A 19589-nucleotide genomic window follows, 5' to 3' on the forward strand; every position below is an offset into this window, starting at 1 on the left:
TTCTCTCTCTCTCTCTCTCTCTCTCTCTCTCTCTCTCTCTCTCTCTCTCTCTCCTTGACATTTGCAAGAGTCACACTCAGCCAGAGCTTGATCCAATCTAGCAGATTAAACTACTAAAAATATAACTCAGGGAGGTTCAAGCTGTTCATAATGCTAGGAAATGATTCTCTCCTCAAAATGTGTTCCCTGCGTGGCTGGGAACCTCCCCTATATCAGTCACTGAGAGAGCCTTCCTGCTTGCTCCCTGAGAGTCATGGCAGGAAGAGGATGAAGAATAGCTTATGGGGGCATGGAAGGGACTTTCTGACTCTGGATGCCCTACATTGCTCAGTCAATATGCTCATTTCAACTCATTTATAGAATATTCAGAAATCCTCCTGGGGGAGGTGAGTGAGAACTTAGCCTCACAGATTAGCCCTCATGACTAGCACCAGCTCACCCTAAAGGACTTCAGGTGGTTCCAGGAAAGCCATCCTACCCTAAAGCTCTGTAGCTAGATGCCGAAGGAGTTGAGACTCCTATATTTGGGCCAGGACATCAATGGGGCCATAGGTATAATTTAAGCTTTATCTCCATCTGCTTTCTCAGAAATAAAGTTGATGATTCAAGAGCCATCCAGTTTTCAATCTGCCCAGAACTCAAGAGAGACAGCTAGGTCCATGCAGCTTGTCTGAAATCCTAGTGACTTTAAATAGAGATGTAAGGGTATGGAAAATGAACCATAGCACGTCACAAAAGGACAGGAGCCACAGAGCTCACCTGAAAACCCAGTCTGTGTTGCTCTGAAGTGCGGCTCCTTCCACGGGATAGAGTTGTTCTTCACCCATATGCTCAGCTCTTAACTGTCACTGCCCTGCACCTTACACCATCCAGCTGTCCTGCAGCCTGCTGTTGAAGGGATGCTCTCCATAAAGAATGCCAACACACACCAAGGTCCAACTTGGGGAGCCAATGTGCTTACTGGTCCTACTTAGACATCATGAGTGAAGGGTTCCATACGAAAGCATAGAGATCCTAAAGTAGCCATGATACCCAAAACCTCTCACCCCAACCTGGATGAAGACAATTAGCTCATGGGTGGGGTTCCCCTGTCAACGAACCTTCCCCAGTCTGCATACTCCAGCACTTCCTGAGATGATGAATGCGGGTATAATCAGGGAAGAATGGCATACAATGGCCAAGATGTACTGAAGGGAGTAGACTGGATCGAATGGCCCTTCCATCTACTCCTTCTAAGATGGAACATCAACATTCCTTGGGGGCTCTCTTGCAAGTAGTGGGAGCCATTCTGACAAGGGTAGTGGCTGTTCTACTTGCAGGACGGTGAGCTATGACACTCGCAGCAGGAAGGTAAGAGGGAGAGGGAGACTGGTAGCACTTATAGCATCAATCCCACTCAAGACAGTGAATCCTTTGTGACCTGATGACCCATAAAGACATCGCCTCTTAGTGCCACTAAAGGAGAAATGTAAGATTAGGAGGGGACAATACTCAGAGGACAGGGTCAACAAAACTGATCCACCCCCACGGAATGGAAGATGCTTAGTTAAGGTGAGAGCCATCCAGCCAGGTCCGACAAGCACCCTCTTTGGCTCAAGGTAGCCCTGCGGATCCGAGGACAAGCCCTAGTTATTTACCTCCTGACTCAAGTAGTTTCCAGAAGGTGGTGATATTCTGTTCCACAGACCTTGAGATTGGGATCAGGCAAGTGTTTTGCATAACTACCACAATAGGGCTGTCTCTGTGTGTGTGGTGTGGTGTGATGTCTGTGTGTGTGTGTGTGTGTGTACGTGTGTGTATGTGTGTACGTGTGTGTATTTATGTGGTGTGTGTATTTATGTGGTGTGTGTGTGTGTGTATGTGTGTGTGTGATTTCATCACATTAAAGTAATTTTAAAAACTAATAACTTGAGAACATAACACTCCTTTCCCTTAATTTTCTTGACCTGTGGATTTTTTTCTTCTGAATCACAAAATATTAATGATGAAAGCCTCACATACCCTGGTTTCAAAGCATAGTCATTCTTGATTCAGATCATCAATTCCAGGACCATCCTCCCATCTTCTAAAGCCATAGATGTGTGTTACAGAACAGAAACCCCGTGTTACTCTAAAGAAACCTGTGTTTCAGCTTCACATTGCTATAACAAGATACACAAAGTGTGAAATAACCGAAACCAGTTCACTCAGCCCATGACTCTGGAAGTTCCAATTTGGGGTCAGGTGACCTCATTGATTTGACCCTCTGGTGAGGAACACTGAGGAGCAATCATGACAAGAGTGTGTTTTGGGCCAAGAAGCTGAGAAATAAGAGACTGGGATCCTACATTTTCCCATGAAAGCATGCATTCAGTAAGCAGAAGGCACCCTATGACGCGGAACCTCCGGAGACACAGTGGGCGTGACTGGCTGGGGGAGACTCATTTAAACCACAGAGACAGGTTCATTTCTCTCTAAGTGTTTTAGTTTGGATATCAAATAATGCTCTTAATTTGGGGCTTTGACTATAATTTTACTACTGATGATTTATTTTTATTATAATTATGATATTTCAGTTTTGCATATTTTTCTCTTGTGACAGCAAATTTCCTAGAGAACAGAAACATTCTTATAGTGGCATGGTCAATCTAGTAACTTTGGTCTTCAACAATAACTTGCCTATTAAAACACACATACACACACACACACACACACACACACACACATATATATCCTATTATACTACCTATTCATATATTATATTATATATAACCTATTATATAACCTATCATATAATTATATTATATAGCCTATTATATCACCTATTATATATAGCATATTATATTTCACCTATTATATCACCTATTATATATTATATATAAAACCTGTTATGCCACTGATAGAGGAAAATGTGAAGCTAAAGAAAAAAATTAGAGGGCTGTAGAGATGGCTCAGCAGCTGCTCTTCCAGAGGTCCTGAGTTCAATTCCCAGCACCCACATACCATCTCACAACCATCTATGGCTCCAGTTCCAGGAAATCCAATGCCCTCTTCTGGCCTCTGAGGACAGCACTCATACACATAGCATAGAGATACACATACAGGCAAGACACACATACACATATAATGAAACTTAAAACTTGAAATTATTTTAAAATAGAGACAATTAGATCTGCCTAGCATTTGAAGTTATATTTTTGGATGTTAGAGATCAGCACTCAGATTTAGAAACCAGCCCATTTCCACTTCTGTTCTTCATATAAAATCTACTGTTGGAAGACCAGGAACCTCGTGGGTGTAAAGAAAGGGAAATCTACAAGCCCCTTACTCAGTCATCTCTACAAGGGTAGAAGTGTGCAGTGTGCAGTGTGCGGTGTGCGGTGTGCGGTGTGTGGTGTGCAAGTGCAGTGTGCAGGAGTTAAATGATCATTTCCACTGGAAATGGTTTTTATATCTCCATGGAGAGCAGTTTGAAGTCTCCATTAAGCACCAGCTCCGTCATAACCATCACTCACCAAGGCTCCCTCTTTTGCTCCCTCTCCCTGTATTTCTACAATGCTTCTAGAAGCCTGCTGACCCCTGTGAGCTAATCTCTTGGCTTGCCCACAGGTCCCCCACTCCAATTCTGCTGATTAATCAAGTGCACAGTTTCAGTTCTCTCATCATTGGCTAAAGCACAATGAGCAGATTTCCCCTGTTCCACAGACCTTGATCCCTGTTTAGTGGCTGCCCCCTAATCTCATACATTCCTTCTGGAGAAGCAGGGACCACAGCGGTTGTCACTATTGAGTGCTGAGCACAGTATCTCATAAACGGTGTGTTCACTAATCATCAGAGTCAATGAATATGAATTACTGAATGAGTGCTGATTACAAGACAGAGAGCCAGTAAGGGGGCTCTTTGCATTAAGTCACTTACTGTAAACCCCGATGGCCTGAGTTCAGATCCCTGGAACCCACGTGACAAGCCAGCTGCTTCTGCAGTCGAGCCCTCCTTCAGCCAGATGCAAAAGGAAGACAAGAAATTCTCCACGAAGCTTATAGGCCAGCTGATCTTGGCATTGCAGAGAGGAAAAGCAAGAGTGCCCTGCCTCAGATGGTGGGAGGAGAGAACTGAGTCCCTAAAGTTGTTCTTTAATACATCACACACACACACACACACACACACACCCCACACACACAAACACACCACACACACACACACACACACACACACACACACACACACGACTATAACACATCTTCCAAGCAGTCACACAAACTTCCCCTTTCTTGTTTTCATTTTCTGAGCTGATCTGGGGAAGGGTCACTGGGTTTCAAGCATCCTCTACCCTCATCAAGTGCTTTTTTGGGTACCTATTGCCTCTCCAACAACACCTTCCTCAGCAACCAGTTTAAAGGCAGCAATTTTGGAACCGGCCTGAGGGATAATTGTGCAAATCTTAGGCTGTATCAGGCACTGGATCCTAGAGGATTTCTAGCAACAATTGTTCTGAACAACAAACTCCGTCATGGCTTTTAGATAGAGCCCGAGATGTTTTCACAATGGCATTCCCTTAGATTAAGAGAGTGCTCCCTGCATGAGTCATATTTGGGATTATACAAGGAAATCACTTGGCTATGAAAAGCTTCACTTCCGAAGATGACTTATATAATTCTAGGAAACGCTTGTAGGGACACAGAAATATGTCTTTTCCCAAGTCTAAAATGCAATGACAAATGACAATAGAACCTTGAAAACTAAGTTTAAAAATTTGTCCAGGTAACATGCCAGGGAATATCCTTAGCTGGGGGAGGCATAGCTGTGCTCTGTGAGGAAGAAGCATGTAATGCCCCACACATGACATCTGACCAGGCAGGGAGACACTCTCCCTCCTATGGGATAAGTAAGCTCCCAGGATCTAAGACTATACTCTTTCAGTGATGAAAAATTCATAAAATACAACATAAATATCTGATAAATATGAACTATACTTCTTTATTTTTTAATTAAGGATGTGTATGCATGTACGTTTGTGTGTGTGTGTGTGTGTGTGTGTGTGTCTGAATGTGAGTTTGTGTATCAGAATATAGTCTCCAAGAAGGCCAGGAGAAGGCACTGAATTCTCTGGAGGTACTATGTGGGTACCTGGAACCCAATACCCACTCTCTCTGTGCATGAACAGTACCACACATAACTAAAGAATCAACCACGTGTGACTTTGTGGTGTCAGCCATAATGGTTACTTAAAATGCTTAAGTCTGGGGACTAAGATTTTGAGGTTTTTCTTAAAAGTGTAGGGAATGTGAGACCCCCACTTTGCTGAAGTCTCATTTGCACAGGCTCTCCCTCATGCGTGCCCTTTGGAAACAACCTAGGCTGACTTGGGAAAAGGAGTGTTGTAAAGGATTTTACTGAGAAGTATGTTTGGAGGGTTACATGTCTCCCCGTTGTCTGGTTATGGGTATCTAAAAAGCCATCTGCTTTGAAAATGCATGTTACGTTGTGTTAAACTTGGTAGCTAGGCTTTTCTCCAGCCTTCAAGCATCATCACCTACGGGCTCTGCGCCATTTTCTCTTGCACACTCGTGAACCCAGTAGATCAGGTGTAGGTGTAAACCCAACTGAGACTAGATCTTAAGAAAGTGAGGCTGATGTAATCCTCACTCTAAAGGCAGGCATGACTGGAATTCTAGGTATTTATGGAAATAAAAAATCATAGACAGAAATGAGGAGAGCCACATTGATTCTCAGATAGGACTGTGAACTCACCCCTACCACTGTGACTATAAGCAACACTTTCAAAGCCATGTAAACCACAGTGGCTCCCTCATTTCCTTTCCCCTTCCAACCTCAGGAAGACTCACTGCACACATGGCTCTAAGCTGTGCGGTTGTGTCATGAGTGTAACACAAAGCCCAAACTCAGCCTCGGGATGGGGTGCTCGGGCGAGAGGAAATAACGGATCAGCTGGAAGGATCATATGTCAGTCACCGGTGTCACTACACAGCCACCACAGCACGCCCCTGACACAAGCAGGAACAGAAATATAAAAGTAAGAATTGTAGAGGACATCTTAAAGGCATAGAGTGGGGAGGGATGGCTCTTGTGATATCGATCAATTGATCGATAGGAACATCTGATAGCCAGAGGGGACGTTCCACAAAGCAAGTAGCCAGTCTCTCCCAGGATGAGCTCTACCCAAGCTAAGCAGCCTCCTGTAGTCATAAGGTCCCCAGGTGCAATGGCTGACTGTGTGCACTCTCTTCAGTTATACATGGCAATCAATCCCTTCACAAGAAGCTTGAAAGACAAGCCCAGTTTCTGTTTTCTGAAGATTCTCACAAGGGCATGTTTCCTGCCTTGCCTTGTCCAGAATGTCCCCCAGGTATAAGGATGTGACACATAAAGCTTGCAACCCTCACAAACACCGCTCTATGGCCTCACAAAAGCCAATAAAGACTGAGGAGGCAGAAAAATAATTAAACTTCACTGTTTCTCTAATCTCCCTCTCAGAATTTATTTTTTTTAAAGATTTATTTTATTAGTTCACGTGTTTAAGTGTTTGCCTGCTTGTCTGTGCATCATGTGCATGCAGTGCCCATAAAGGCCAGAAGAGGGCGATGGATCCTATAGAACTGGAGTTAGTTGTGAGCCATCAGGCAGGTGCTTAACCACTGAGCCACCTCTCTAGCTCCTATGCATCTTTTTAATCAAAGCAAGCTTGTATTCTAGTAATTAGCAAGGTAGATTTCTATCTTTAAAAAAAATCCTTTACAAAATAAAAATAGGATGAAAGCAATGCCTTTGATGAGGGGCAGGGGTGTTCAATGAAACAAAATACTACTGACAAGAAAACAATTCCCCCAGTATTGACTGCACAGAGTATCATTCCTTTAAAAATATCTACTGTATGTCTGTGTGAGCTTATGTGCATCAGTGTGCAGTACCCATGGAGGCCAGAGGAGGGCGTCAGACCCTGAAGCTGAAGTTAAAGGGCCCTCAGGAGCCACTGTATGAGTCCTGGGAACATATCTCAGACACTCTCCAAGAGCAGCAAGGATGCCAGCACTGAGCCATCTCTCTAGCTCCAGAGTGTCATTCTTGTCAGCCTATTCTTCTATGACACAGGGCATTGACTCTGAGGTTTCCCACTAGGACCCATGGGATGGTCCCATTGAATACCCTTCCCTGGGCAGGTGACAACAGCCACAGGCAGACTGAAAGGATCTCTATATTTAAGAGTGTTGACTTCTTTGGGTGAATTTAAAATAAATTTGTCTTTTTTTTTTAAAACACACTTTCCAAAAAGCAGAAAATAAATTATTTGGGGTTTTACCCACTCCAGGACAAGGTAGGTGGTAGCCACAAAAACTATTATTTTAAGACTCCAACCACATTTTATTCATTTATAAGTTTTGTATTTTTAAAGTGCCTCAGACCATGAATGTCACAAGCCAGATTGGCACAGTCTGTGGGTTGTTTAAAATATCCATGCCATGTCCGGCTGTTGGCCTAAAATGTAAGACATCACCTGATTTCTGTACAACCAACAAATTTCATGAAACTTTGGAATCATGTTTACATAACTATATAAAACTAATGAAACAAATCACAAATATATATATATATATATATATATATATATATATATATATATATTTCTTTTTATCATGCTACCTTACTTTTTCCCATAGAACCACACTTCTCGGTTCTGATTATACCAACTACATACAACCTCAAGGGTAACTAGGAAACATGGAAATTTTTAAGACAGAAATCTTCCTGCTTACATGGACCTACAAATGTTTGAACCTCCCTCCTCACCTCATTATCAAGCTAAATGGTACCCATTAGGCCCCTGCATCCTCCCTCCCAGCCCCCCCCCCCCCGCCCACTGCCTCCTGGCACTTTGGACAAAGGACCTAGGAGACAGGCACGTGCATGCCACTCTCTAACTCAGGACCTGCTCTACACCTCTGCCTGCATACTGAAGCCTTTCAAGATGTTTCTGATCCCAGTCCCCAGCCCCCCCCCCCCACACCTGGTACAGAGAAGTGTCTGTGGTGCCTGTAAGCAAAGTGAGAGCCCCACTCTGGAGGACACACGTCTTCCAGGACACCGCATGTTCCTCACCCGTATTTGCCATCTTTATTCTTAATGCTTACACAAACACAAACTCCAACCCCTTTTGATATTATTTCTGAAGAGAGCAATGAAGCCTCTTCTCTGGAAGTATTTAAATAAGGTGTTGAGAAAGACAGCTCAGTGGGTAGAGGTCACTGTCATTCAAGCCTGGAGACCTATATTCATTCCGAGTCTATAGAGAGCCAACTCCCACAAGCTGTTCTCTGACCTCCATACAGTATGTTTACAACACCAAANACACACACACACACACACACACACACACACACACACACACACACACACTCACACACACATACACACACACACTCAGGATGATAAATACAAAACCTGTAAGAATTTTTTAAGAATCTCAACCAGTCTGATGGACTTACTTTGAGAAGTTAATAACAGTGTTGCTAGTTTCAAGGCAACATAGTATCCCTATTGTATCACCTGTTACTTCAAACTGGAGTTCATTCATTAATGGTTTGAAATTGTCCGAGCTCATTAAAATGATCCCAGAAGGGTCATCCTCACATTTTTCTTTACTACCAATATTTAAGATTGGTGTTGGAAGATAGTTAAGTGAAGAGCATGCAGATAGGAGTTAGAAAAGATAGCTAAGCTTTGCAGCTTGACTCTGTAATCTCAGATCTGGCAAAGCAGACACAGGAGGACCCAGGACCCACAGCTGAAGCCATGAACTCCAGGGTCAATGAGTGGTTATGTTTCAAGTAATACAGTGGAGAGCAATTGAGAAAGATCTGGCCTGCACATGTACACACCGACACACACCCCATACACATGTATGCATACACATGGACACATACACATAAAGACTGGAGTTGGAACAATACCTATAAGGAGAGTGAGATCTGAATTGATAAAGAAGAAAGACAGATAAAGAGCCAGGGAGCAGTCAGCAGTCACCAGACACAGAGAAGGACAAATCAGATTATGGGAACCATGTAGATACCATGTGACCCACTTTAGCTGGGCTCAAAGCTACTGCCCTGTACTGATCATTAAAACTTCCAGTGTCACAGGCAAAAGAAAATCTTCAGTGACCAAGAATAAAATCACCCTCTGAAACTGGCAAAGTTCTGCAAACTTAAAACAAAAAGAAAATTAAAAGGACGAAGGGGGTTGGACTTTCTAATACCAAAAAATAAGAGGTATATATTTGGTTTGCAGAATTAACCTAGAAATGCAAAATTCTATACAACTGGCCATTGATATTCATTTCACGAAATAAAACAGTATGAGTCTAGCTTAACCCTTGTGTTTCCCACCAGTGTCAAAGAGTCACTACTCATCGCTGCCAGTTAGGGGCTAGATCATGTCCTCCCCAAAGACATGTTGAGGCCCCAAGCCCCGCATACCACAGAATGGGAAAGTATTTGGAAATGCAGTCCTTAGAGCTGTCCTTAGCAAAGAGGAGTTCACAGGGGAGCAGTGTGGGTCCTTAACTGAGTCCTCAGAGTAAGAGAGATGAGATACTGGGAGAGCAGGCTGGGTCCTTAACTCAAATGACTCCGTGACTCCGTCCTCAGAGGCAGAGGACAGACTGAACCTGGCAACACAGGCAAGGGGGCTGCCACATACTGGAAGGACTGAGGTGGGAATCAGTCTGTTGAGAACTGGGATCACCGGAGCCCTGGCAACTTTCCCCGATCACTAACAAGTGGCAAAGAATTCTACCGAATCTCAGAGGGATCCAGGAAGTCCCTCTGTTTAAAGCCACCAAGCTTGGGACCTTTGGCATGGTAGCTCAGTCATCTCAAAGAGCCTTTGTTCCATTATAAACCAGAATGAGCCTTAAGTAAACAGACCTGGGCTAGGAGAGCAGGCACAGCCCAAGAAAGCCTTACCTGCCACATAGTCGCCAAATCCAATGGTCGTCAGAGTGATGACCACAAAATAGATAGCGTCCAGGGCGCTCCAGCCTTCTATGTGCTTGAATATGACTGCAGGGAGAGCCACAAAGAGGACACAGCCAAACAGGATGAAGATGATGGTGGAGATGATACGAATCTTGGTCTGACTAACATTCCACTTCTGCAAAGACAGAGGCGAGCGGGAGAGAGAGGTTACTGACATGAGCACAAGACCCAACTACACAGGGCTATCCTGGGAGCATATCGTTCCCTGCCCCCCCCCCCAGCCCAGGTTTTCATTCTCAACAGTCTTTACTCTGTAAAATTGAGTATACCGTAAATAAGCCAGAACAACCAATATCAATAAATACTGCTATTTTACACATACATACTTTGCCATGGGTAAAATGTTTTCTTCAAAATGATAGCGCATTTGCTTATCTGCTTGGAGACAGTGACTTCAGATAGGGTTCCATGCTTACATGAACCGCTTAATGAAATTTATCTTTGCTGTGGGCACCCATCTGACTGCAGGCCAGACACAGTCGAGGGATATGTGACAACTGAGAAACCTGAGCAAGCACAGCGTATTCACGGCTGGGAAATAGGGAAGGTGGACAAGGACATTCATTCAGTTGACCAGATCTGGTCCCAAGGAATCCTGCACCTGAGTCTGAGGTGATCCAGCTGCCACTGGATCTGCAGGCAAGGGTGTGGCTTGGCAAGCCTGACCACACCTGTCACCACATCACCTGTTCAGGTTTGGTTGTGTTTCACTTTGTCTTCAACAAGGATTCCTTATAACTAAGGGTGGAATGTGGATCATCGCCAGCTCCTGTTTAAGATTAGTCACTTTCTTGTTATTTTTTAAAGCAAGGCGTCTGTCCCTGTGGTGTAATTGAGACTGACCTGGAGCACCCACCTCTGCCTCCTGAGTGTCAGGACTGCAGGTGGGCATTGCCATTAACCCCACTGGCAGAGTTGCCATGCCCTTTTCTTTGCCAACATCTAAATATACCATGACCATTACTATCTTGGGTTCCTCTGAACTGCTGCATTTTGTAGATGAGTTTTGTTTAACTGAGTTCTACTATTGCAGGATTTTGTGTCTGCTATTTATTATTGCAACCTGCTCAAAGGGACCACATAAGACAGCAGCATTCAAATTTTATTTTCAAAATAAAAGTATTGCCCGCTATTTGCTTAGAGGGTTAAGTTTTTAACATTTACTGCTGTGAACAATGTAAAAATGTTGTTAATAAGAAAATGAAGGTTTGGGGATAGAGAGGGGTGTCAACAGTTAAAGCATTTGTTGCTCTTGCAGAAGACCTGCGTTCAGTTCACAGCACCCACACAGTGGCTCACAACCATCTGTAACTTAGTTCCAGGCGATCTGGTGCCCTCCTCTGATCTATGGACACAAAGCACACACACAGTACATAGACATACATGCAGGGAAACACTCATACACATAAAATAAATAAAACACAAACACATAAAATAAATAAAACAGGTTTGAAAGGAAATCAGCTACTTTTAAAGAATGTAAGTGAGGCCTCGAGAGATAGCAGTTATGTAGTGTTTGCCTTACAAATATAAGGACATCCATTCAGTCCACAGAGACCACATAACAAAGCCAGCTGTGGCACATGATTGTAACCTCAGAGCCATCAGGTCTGGAGACGCTCACCAGACAGTCAGCCAGTGAGAATTCTGGGTCACTTAGAGACCTTATATTGAAAAAGAAATTGAATAGTACTTGAGGAGTAACACTCTAGATTATCTTTTGACTTCTACACACACAGAGTCACACACACACACGCACATACACACACACACACACATGCACATATACACACATGCACATACACACACACATGCACATACACACACACACACACACACACATGCACATACACACACATACATGCACACAGAGAGAAAGAGAGAGAAAGATGCACAAGTTTGCATGTGCATACACACAGAGAGAAAATAATTAGGACACCATACAACTTCAAGTGGAGCCCAGGAAGGTTATAATTATGTTTTCTTGTACATAATCTTTGGCTTCTTTCAGTCAGTATGCAAATCAATCAAACACAGTTAGTGGCATGCTAAGAGGCATAGAAATTGTTATATAAAAGCAACATTATCTAAGGTGCTAGAATATGTAACATATTTTTAAACACCACTAAATAGATGTAGCAAGAAGTTTGTGCTACTCACAATAAATGTGTCTTCCACTTTGGCAATTCCTTTTCCAAATATGGTTCCGAGCTGATCACCAACCCCAGCCAACAGAAAGCCAAAGAGGGGAATTCCCAGCAAGGCATAGATGATGCAGAATATTTTTCCACCTTCAGTTCGTGGGGAGATGTTTCCAAATCCTTTTTAAAAAAATGGAAAAATCCAGTTGTTTACAAATGTGTCATAGTTTGAAACACCCCATCCCAATTTTAACTAGAAATCACCAGCTATTACAAGACATGGATTGTTTATTTCAACTGGGGAGGGAGGACTCCATTCATAGTATAACAGTAAAAGTAAAAGCTAATGTAAGCAATTATTCCAATAAAATACCACATTCAGCTAATGTTTGGTGAAACTTTGATCAGATGATGAGCAATGAGGTGTTAACGCACCAAAAAGAGTCAATATTTCCATTAGTCTCCTTCTGTCTCCCAGGCAATGATAATTGCTATTGACTTACAAAACTTACATTATCATTTATAATGCCTTCAGAGAGATACATTAAGAATCTTTAAATACATATACATTATCTAAAGAGTGAGGCAGTGTTACAATTTATGTCTTTTTTTTTATCCTATTATATTTTTAAAATAGATAAATGCCAAAATGTGATGTTCTGAAGAATTTTAAGATGCAAAGACATGAACTTGTCCTGATGGAAGCCATGGCCCTTCACCGGGCTCATAATCTCTGAGTCACATGTCTGGGATGTCCCAGACGCACAGAGAACACACGTATGGTAGATAATCCTTTGTCTCTTATCCAGGGCAAATCAACCTGGAGCTTTTGATCCAAGTTTCTCTTACTCAGAAGTGCAAATGGATGGTATATGGAGATTCAGTCTTCTGCTGTTGCTCTCCAGCTGTTTTATGACAAGAGGATCATGGTTCCTCTTTTGTAATCTAAAACATTCTGAGGAACCACTAATAGGTACAGAAGCCTTTCCTGTCAGAAGCTGTGAGCACAAGCAGACCCCACAGCAGGTGCTGGGAACTGAGAAGCAGCAAGGCAGCTTCCCTCTGGCAGCTGCTATGTAGAACCGAGATGCAGCTCTGAAAGTCACAAGAACTAAGAACTCGGTGAAGTTTGCCAATACATGACAGCCACTCATTAATCCAGGGACCTTCCGAGGATTGCTTCCTCAGCTGTTAAAAGGGTTCGCATTGCTGTACATTTCCTTAAGGTGTAAGAGCTAAGTAAAATACCGCATGAAGGTGCTGGGTGAAGTCCGTTATACTGCACTGCTTGGTGTACTTCAGCTGATGCGAAAACTATTGTTGCTTCCTACTAGTCATTACTATGTCATAGAAGCAAAGATGGAAGCAAAGATCAGAAAGTCAAAGCATTTTGTCTATTGGTAGACAAAATAATAATCAAGCAAATGGCAGTACCATCACACAACATCATGTTCTGGAATGTTCTGACCTCCCATGGGAGTCATTCTGCACAAAGGTCATTAGACTAACAGCTTGCATACCATAAGGAAACTGTTCACATGTATGGTTGGAAGGGCTGGGGGTGGTTATAATGACAGAAAGGAGACTGACGGAATAGGAAGGCATGATAGAGAATTCTGGCTGCGATCACAACACAGAAAAGAGAATGGGCCAACTTGGGCACTTTAAGGCAAAGATCAAGTAGCAGGTTGAGTCACACAAAGATATAAGTAGCCAAAGAAGAATGCCTGGCTTCAAAGGTGGGGCTAAGCAAATCACGTGTTGTGGGATTAAGCCAATCACGTGCTGGGTTAAGCATTTTTGGATCGGTGGTCTTCCTTCTGATTCACCAGACAAACCTGTAGTTGACGTGAGGACCAGGCTCCCCTTTAATCATGCTCCTTTGGAAACAGCATTGAGCATCTGCTATTTGCCAAACTCTGTGCTGAGCGCAGAGACCACCGGATGAAGCAAGCTAGCCTGCAATGCCACTCCGCGAGGGAGCCGTGAGGACACAGAACTGGTTGTGCAGGGGTCTCTGGGTCCAGAGAATGTTCTCGGTGCACATGGACTTAGGAGACTGAGAGAAGCTATATACAAACGATCCCAAGGTGCTGACTAGAAACTGAGTAGTAGTTATTTAGATTTCAGAAAGAAGAGTGTTCATGACAAAGTGAAGAACTAAGGGTAGAGAATATCAAGAGAAGTAACAGAGAGAAAAAAAGGTGTCATCTTTGAGAAACTGAATAAGAAAATATTTGAGGGCTGTGTGTGCTTCCAGTAGATAAAGGAGGGAAAGGCAAACACAGTGCACATTACAAATGTTCCTTGCTGTGTTAGAAGGTTTGGTCTGACAGAGCTGCTGCTGCTGCTGCTGCTGCTGCTGCTGCTGCTGCTGCTGCTGCTGCTGCTGCTGCTGCTGTAGGGTTTTCAACTGTCTGCAGCGACGGGATCCATTTTGGCACCATCAATGTCATTTTAGATCCCAAAACAATGATGCTCACGAGGAGGGAATATGAAAACGTTAGGCTTAGATTCTGGTAAGAATAACTGGTGATCTTGGGAACCGAAGAGTGACTAGTGTGGGGACCCATGGGTAGGACCACGGAAGGCAAGAGCTATCTTTGGTGAGTGTCCATCAAAGATCCACGTGCTGACTGCTCAGCCATCAGTGTGGTATTACTGGGATTGGTGGAAAATTCCCAAGGGTGGGAGGGTTCTCAATTTGTTTTCACATTTCTGTGATCAAATATCCAGACAAAAGCAATTGTTGCAGGAAAGAGTTTAATTCAGCTCAGGATTCCAGGGAAACCCCTACGAGAGGGAAATCAAGGCAGCCAGACCTTGAAATAGCCGGTGACATGATAGGCACAAGCAATGTGGTTGCAGACATGGATGACATGATGAGTCATGAGAGACATGGATGCTTCCTACTGTTCAGCTCCCTTCTCTAATTATATAGTCCCAGATCCCAGCCAGGGAATGACCCTAACATAATGCATGGGTCTGCCTATCTTAATCCCACCAGGCATGCCTATAGGCACATATCCAGGATACTGGATTCTGCTGAGTTGACAGTTAATCATCACAGTGGAGACGAGTGACAGGTATTTACATTATTGGGAGTTTGCGATTGGAGGAGACTACCCTACCCAATCCCTTGCTTTTGTCTCCTGGATTACAGTGTAACAGCTTTCGTTTGCCCTGTTCTGTTGTCTCCTGGATTACAGTGTAACAGCGTTGGTTTGCCCTATTCTGTTGTATCCCGGATTACAGTGTAACAGCTTTGGTTTGCCTTGTTCTGTTGTCTCCTGGATCACAGTGTAACAGCTTTCATTTGCCCTGTTCTCTTCTCTCTGGTTTCCTTCAAACACACCAGAGACCAACATCTACCCAATCTTAGACCATGGCCTCCAGAACCATAGCCACAACAAAACATGTCTCAGGAAAGTCAGTTTACTCAGGCGTTTTGTTACTGGAACACGAAGCTGACAAGAAGGATGGTGTCATCCTTTGGACCAGGTTGATTTCTTTTTCTCTAGTGTAATAAATAAAGGAGACACTCACTGAGTGTTACATTCATAAGCCTCAAACTCAGGAGAAACACACAGAACCCTGGACAGGTATAGAACATGAGGTAAATCAAGTAATCTCAAAAAAAAAAAAAAAAATGCACAGACTACGAAGAAGAGAAGTCAAGGACAAAACATCAGCGAACACCAGCAATTAGGATGTAGAAGGTGGCAATCATTGTCGGGATATGAGAGGGTCGACCAGAGTTACAGGAAAAGCCCGTCTCAAAGGAAGACAGTAACTAACCTCACCAAATGACTTCAAAGGGCTACATGAGATAAGCACCCAGGAGCGCCAAGGATTCAGCAACAATTTGTATCGGAAATGGTATTTCAATGGCACGCTGGCAGAAGCCAGTGACGGATGGCTCTGTAGCCCATTTTAACCCCCCACCCCTTTCCTACAGTGCTTTCTGCCTGTTCCCCCTCCTTCCTCCTTTCTTACCTCTTCCCCTTCTCTCTTCTCTCTTTATTCTCCTTATACCTTTGATTTTTAAATAACTTTAGTCCTGGGAAAGTCACAGGAATGTCACACAGACTTCTTTGGAACATTTCCCATGTCTGGTACCCATTTCTCAGTTTGTCCTGTGCTCTCTCTCTCTCTCTCTCTCTCTCTCTCTCTCTCTCTCTCTCTTGAAATCCATTCTTCCCTATGAACCATTTTTTAGCAAGCTTCTAACAGCTTTTCCTTTTTGTTTGAGTTTTGTTGTTTGAAATGAGACCTCATTATGTATCTCAAGCTCATTATATAGGGGGTTGAGTGGGGAGTTAGTCTGGTCTTCCTGCCTCCACCTCTGAGTACTGTATATGTAGTACCAGGGGTCAAACCCAGACTTCACATCAGCTAGGAAAGCACTCTATCAACTGAGCCACATCCCTGGCTCATTCATCCCTGTATCCTGTGTTGTTATTTCCTTTCATAAAATAAAAAGATGCTCTTTATATAACTACAGCACAAGCTTCGGTGAGTCAGCACAGACAGGAGATTATCATTGAAGTTACAATCTACACTCAGATTCTGTCCCATTAACATTCTTTACCACAAGGGGTTGTTACCCCCTTTGCCAGGGTCAACCCAGAAGTACACACTGTAGTTGATTGACATGTTCCATCATTCTCCTCAATGACCTACCTTTCCAGCCTTCCATCTTTGATACTTCTGTGTCTTTGCAGGACATAGGCTTGCATTTTTGTAAAACATTCTCCAGTTCCAAGCTGCCCAAAACTTCCTTGGAAGTATCTTCAAGGCACATTGAGGGGAACATCATGCCTTCATGGTGTGTCACCCCTGGGAGTCCCATGACCTCAGCTTATTCCACTAATGCTGAGTCTGACGTGGTTAAGTAAACCCATCGACAAGGCTTCCCCACAGAAAAATCCTCTATTCTTTTCCTTTCCAACTGGAGAGACTGGGAGACTGCATGCATATTCTGCTTCTCAAATTTGTACCAACTAGTTTCAATACAAAGAGCAAACAGAAATACAAATTGTACTGGGGAAAAAAGGTAAAAGCAAATAAACCAACAGCTTTATACATCACCGATAATCAAAATACTCAAAGCACAGTCTACTGGCCAGGTTCATGTGGCAACTTGGCACAAGCTGGAGTTATCATAGAGAAAAGAGCCTCCCTTGAGGAAATGCATCCATGAGACCCAGTTGTAAGGCATTTTCTCAATTAGTGATCAAGGGTGGGAGGGCCCAGCTCATTATGGGTGGTGCCATCCCTGGGCTGGTACTCCTGGGTTCTATAAGAAAGCAACCTGAGCAAGCCAGGGGAAGCAAGTCAGTAAGCAACACACACATACATCTCTGGTGGGAATACTTTGATCATAGAAGTTGGCAAACACTGTAAATTACATCTTTTTTTTTCCTTTCCTGGCAGGTACTATTTACGTCTGTCAACATGATACAATCTGGAATCACCTGAAAAGAGTCTTATGGGGAAACCTTTTATTTAAAGAGCAGGTTGGCATGTGGGTATCTCTGAGGGGAATTGTCTTCATTCTGTTAAATGGGGTGGGAAAACGTAACCCACCGTGGGCAGCACCATTCCCTAGGTAGGCCTAGATCCTGGTCTGTATGAGTGGAGAGAGTTTGAGCTGAGCAATAGACATGCAGACAGTCACGTCTCTCTGCTCTTCTCTCCATTGATGTGTTATGAGTGTTTCAAGCTTCCCCCCCCCCCAACAATGAACTCTAACCTGACATTATGAGAAGAGAGAAGAGCTGGAACCTTCTCCATCCTGTAGCCTGGAGCAAGGCTTCCTAGACAGTAAGTCCACCCTTCCTGTACTATCTAGTGTCGGGCCCAGGCACACTACTCTCGCTGAGCAGTCCCAAAGGCTTGGGCCATTTTTCTCATGATGAGTTATTTGTACTAAAAATAAATAACCTCACCTCCCAGCCTTGCCGAGTTGTGACCACTACTGTCTGCAGCAACAACCCGTCTGTCACCTGACTTCCCCATTAATAAAAGTACAAACTCAACCATCACCCAGAAGGGAATGGAGGAAGAGAAGGAGAAAGGAATGAGTGAGGAAAAGTGAGTGAACAGTTACAGCTCAAACCTTTACCAGAGAACCACTGGCTCAACCTTGACATAACTGAAAATCAGTTGACCGGTCTGACACATAAACACAAAATCACAGACTATAGAGAATAGAGACCTAAGATAGCCTGGGTTAACTGCCAACTTGACAGAATCTAAGATGGCCTGCTAGATGAGCCTCTGGGCATGCCTGTGGGGGATTATTTTCTGTTAATTGATATGGGAAGTGCCATGGTAATTGTGGGTGGAGGCACTCCTCAGGCAGGAATCCTGGGCCATAGAAAATGGAGTAAAGGACCCAAGTATTAGCACATGCACATTGGTCCTCTTGATTTCTGACTATGGATGTGATGTAACTAGCTGTTCAAGCTCCCACTGCCTGGACTTGGCCACCATGAAGATGTATTATACCTTGAACCGGGAACCAGGATAAACCTTTCTTCCCTAAGTCGCCTTTGGTGGGTATTATAGCAACAAGAAAGAAACTAAGACAGGACATTAGCAACACAGAGAAGAGAAGAAGAAAAATAAAGTGGGTGCCTCTGTGTTTCAAGAAAGGAGAAATAGAATACAGCGTTAGAAATGGGGGTGTAGTGGCTGATTTTGTGTGTCAACTTGACACAGGCTGGAGTTATCACAGAGAAAGGAGCATCAGTTAGGGAAATGCCTCCATGAGATCCAGCTGTAAGGCATTTTCTCAATTAGTGATCAAGTGGGGAGGGCCCCTTGTAGGTGATACCATCTCTGAGCTGGTAGTCTTGGATTCTATAAGAGAGCAAGCTGAGAAAACCAGGGAAAGCAAGCCAGTAAAGAACATCCCTCCATGGCCTCTGCTCAGCTCCTGTTTCTGACCTGCTTGAGTTCCAGTCCTGACTTCCTTTGGTGATGAACAGCAGTTTGGAAGTGTAAGCTGAATAAACCCTTTCCTCCCCAACTTGCTTCTTGGTCATGATATTTGTGCAGGAATAGAAACCATGACTAAGACAAATTGGTACCAGCATAGTGGGTATTCCTGTGACAAGCTGACCATGTTTTGGAGAGGACTGTGGAAGGACTTTGGAACTTTGGGCTAGAAGATCCATTCGGTGTTAAGAGCTCTGTGGGATGTTGTGTAGGCCTTGGAAGATGATGCTGAGAACAGTGCAGAAGATGGAAGCCTGGCTTGTGAAATTTCAGAGGTATGATTAAAGACTCTTTTCAGGGCTATTGCTATTTTGATTGTGAAGATTCTGTGGTTCTGGTTAGCTGGGGCTGAAGAATCAGCTGTGGTTAACAAGATACCAGAACTACTAAAGTGAAAACTTTGCATTACTGG

At 43.6% G+C, this 19589-nt stretch overlaps 1 protein-coding gene across 6 annotated transcripts in view; it reads right to left on the reverse strand.

Annotated features, from left to right (window-relative positions):
* The window catches only part of Kcnk2 (potassium two pore domain channel subfamily K member 2), a 200398-nt gene that overhangs the window by 43303 nt on the left and 137506 nt on the right, over positions 1 to 19589 (reverse strand). For all 6 annotated transcript variants that reach the window (XM_021197378.2, XM_021197377.2, XM_021197376.2 and 3 more), the window contains 2 exons: positions 12192 to 12352; positions 9960 to 10146 (listed from right to left, as the gene is read on the reverse strand). In XM_021197378.2, coding sequence (XP_021053037.1) covers positions 9960 to 10146; positions 12192 to 12352 — 348 coding nt within the window. The remainder of the gene's footprint in view (positions 1 to 9959; positions 10147 to 12191; positions 12353 to 19589) is intronic.

Source organism: Mus pahari, chromosome 5 (genome assembly GCF_900095145.1).
Source record: "Mus pahari chromosome 5, PAHARI_EIJ_v1.1, whole genome shotgun sequence".
In the NCBI taxonomy this organism is placed as follows: Eukaryota; Metazoa; Chordata; class Mammalia; order Rodentia; family Muridae; genus Mus; species Mus pahari.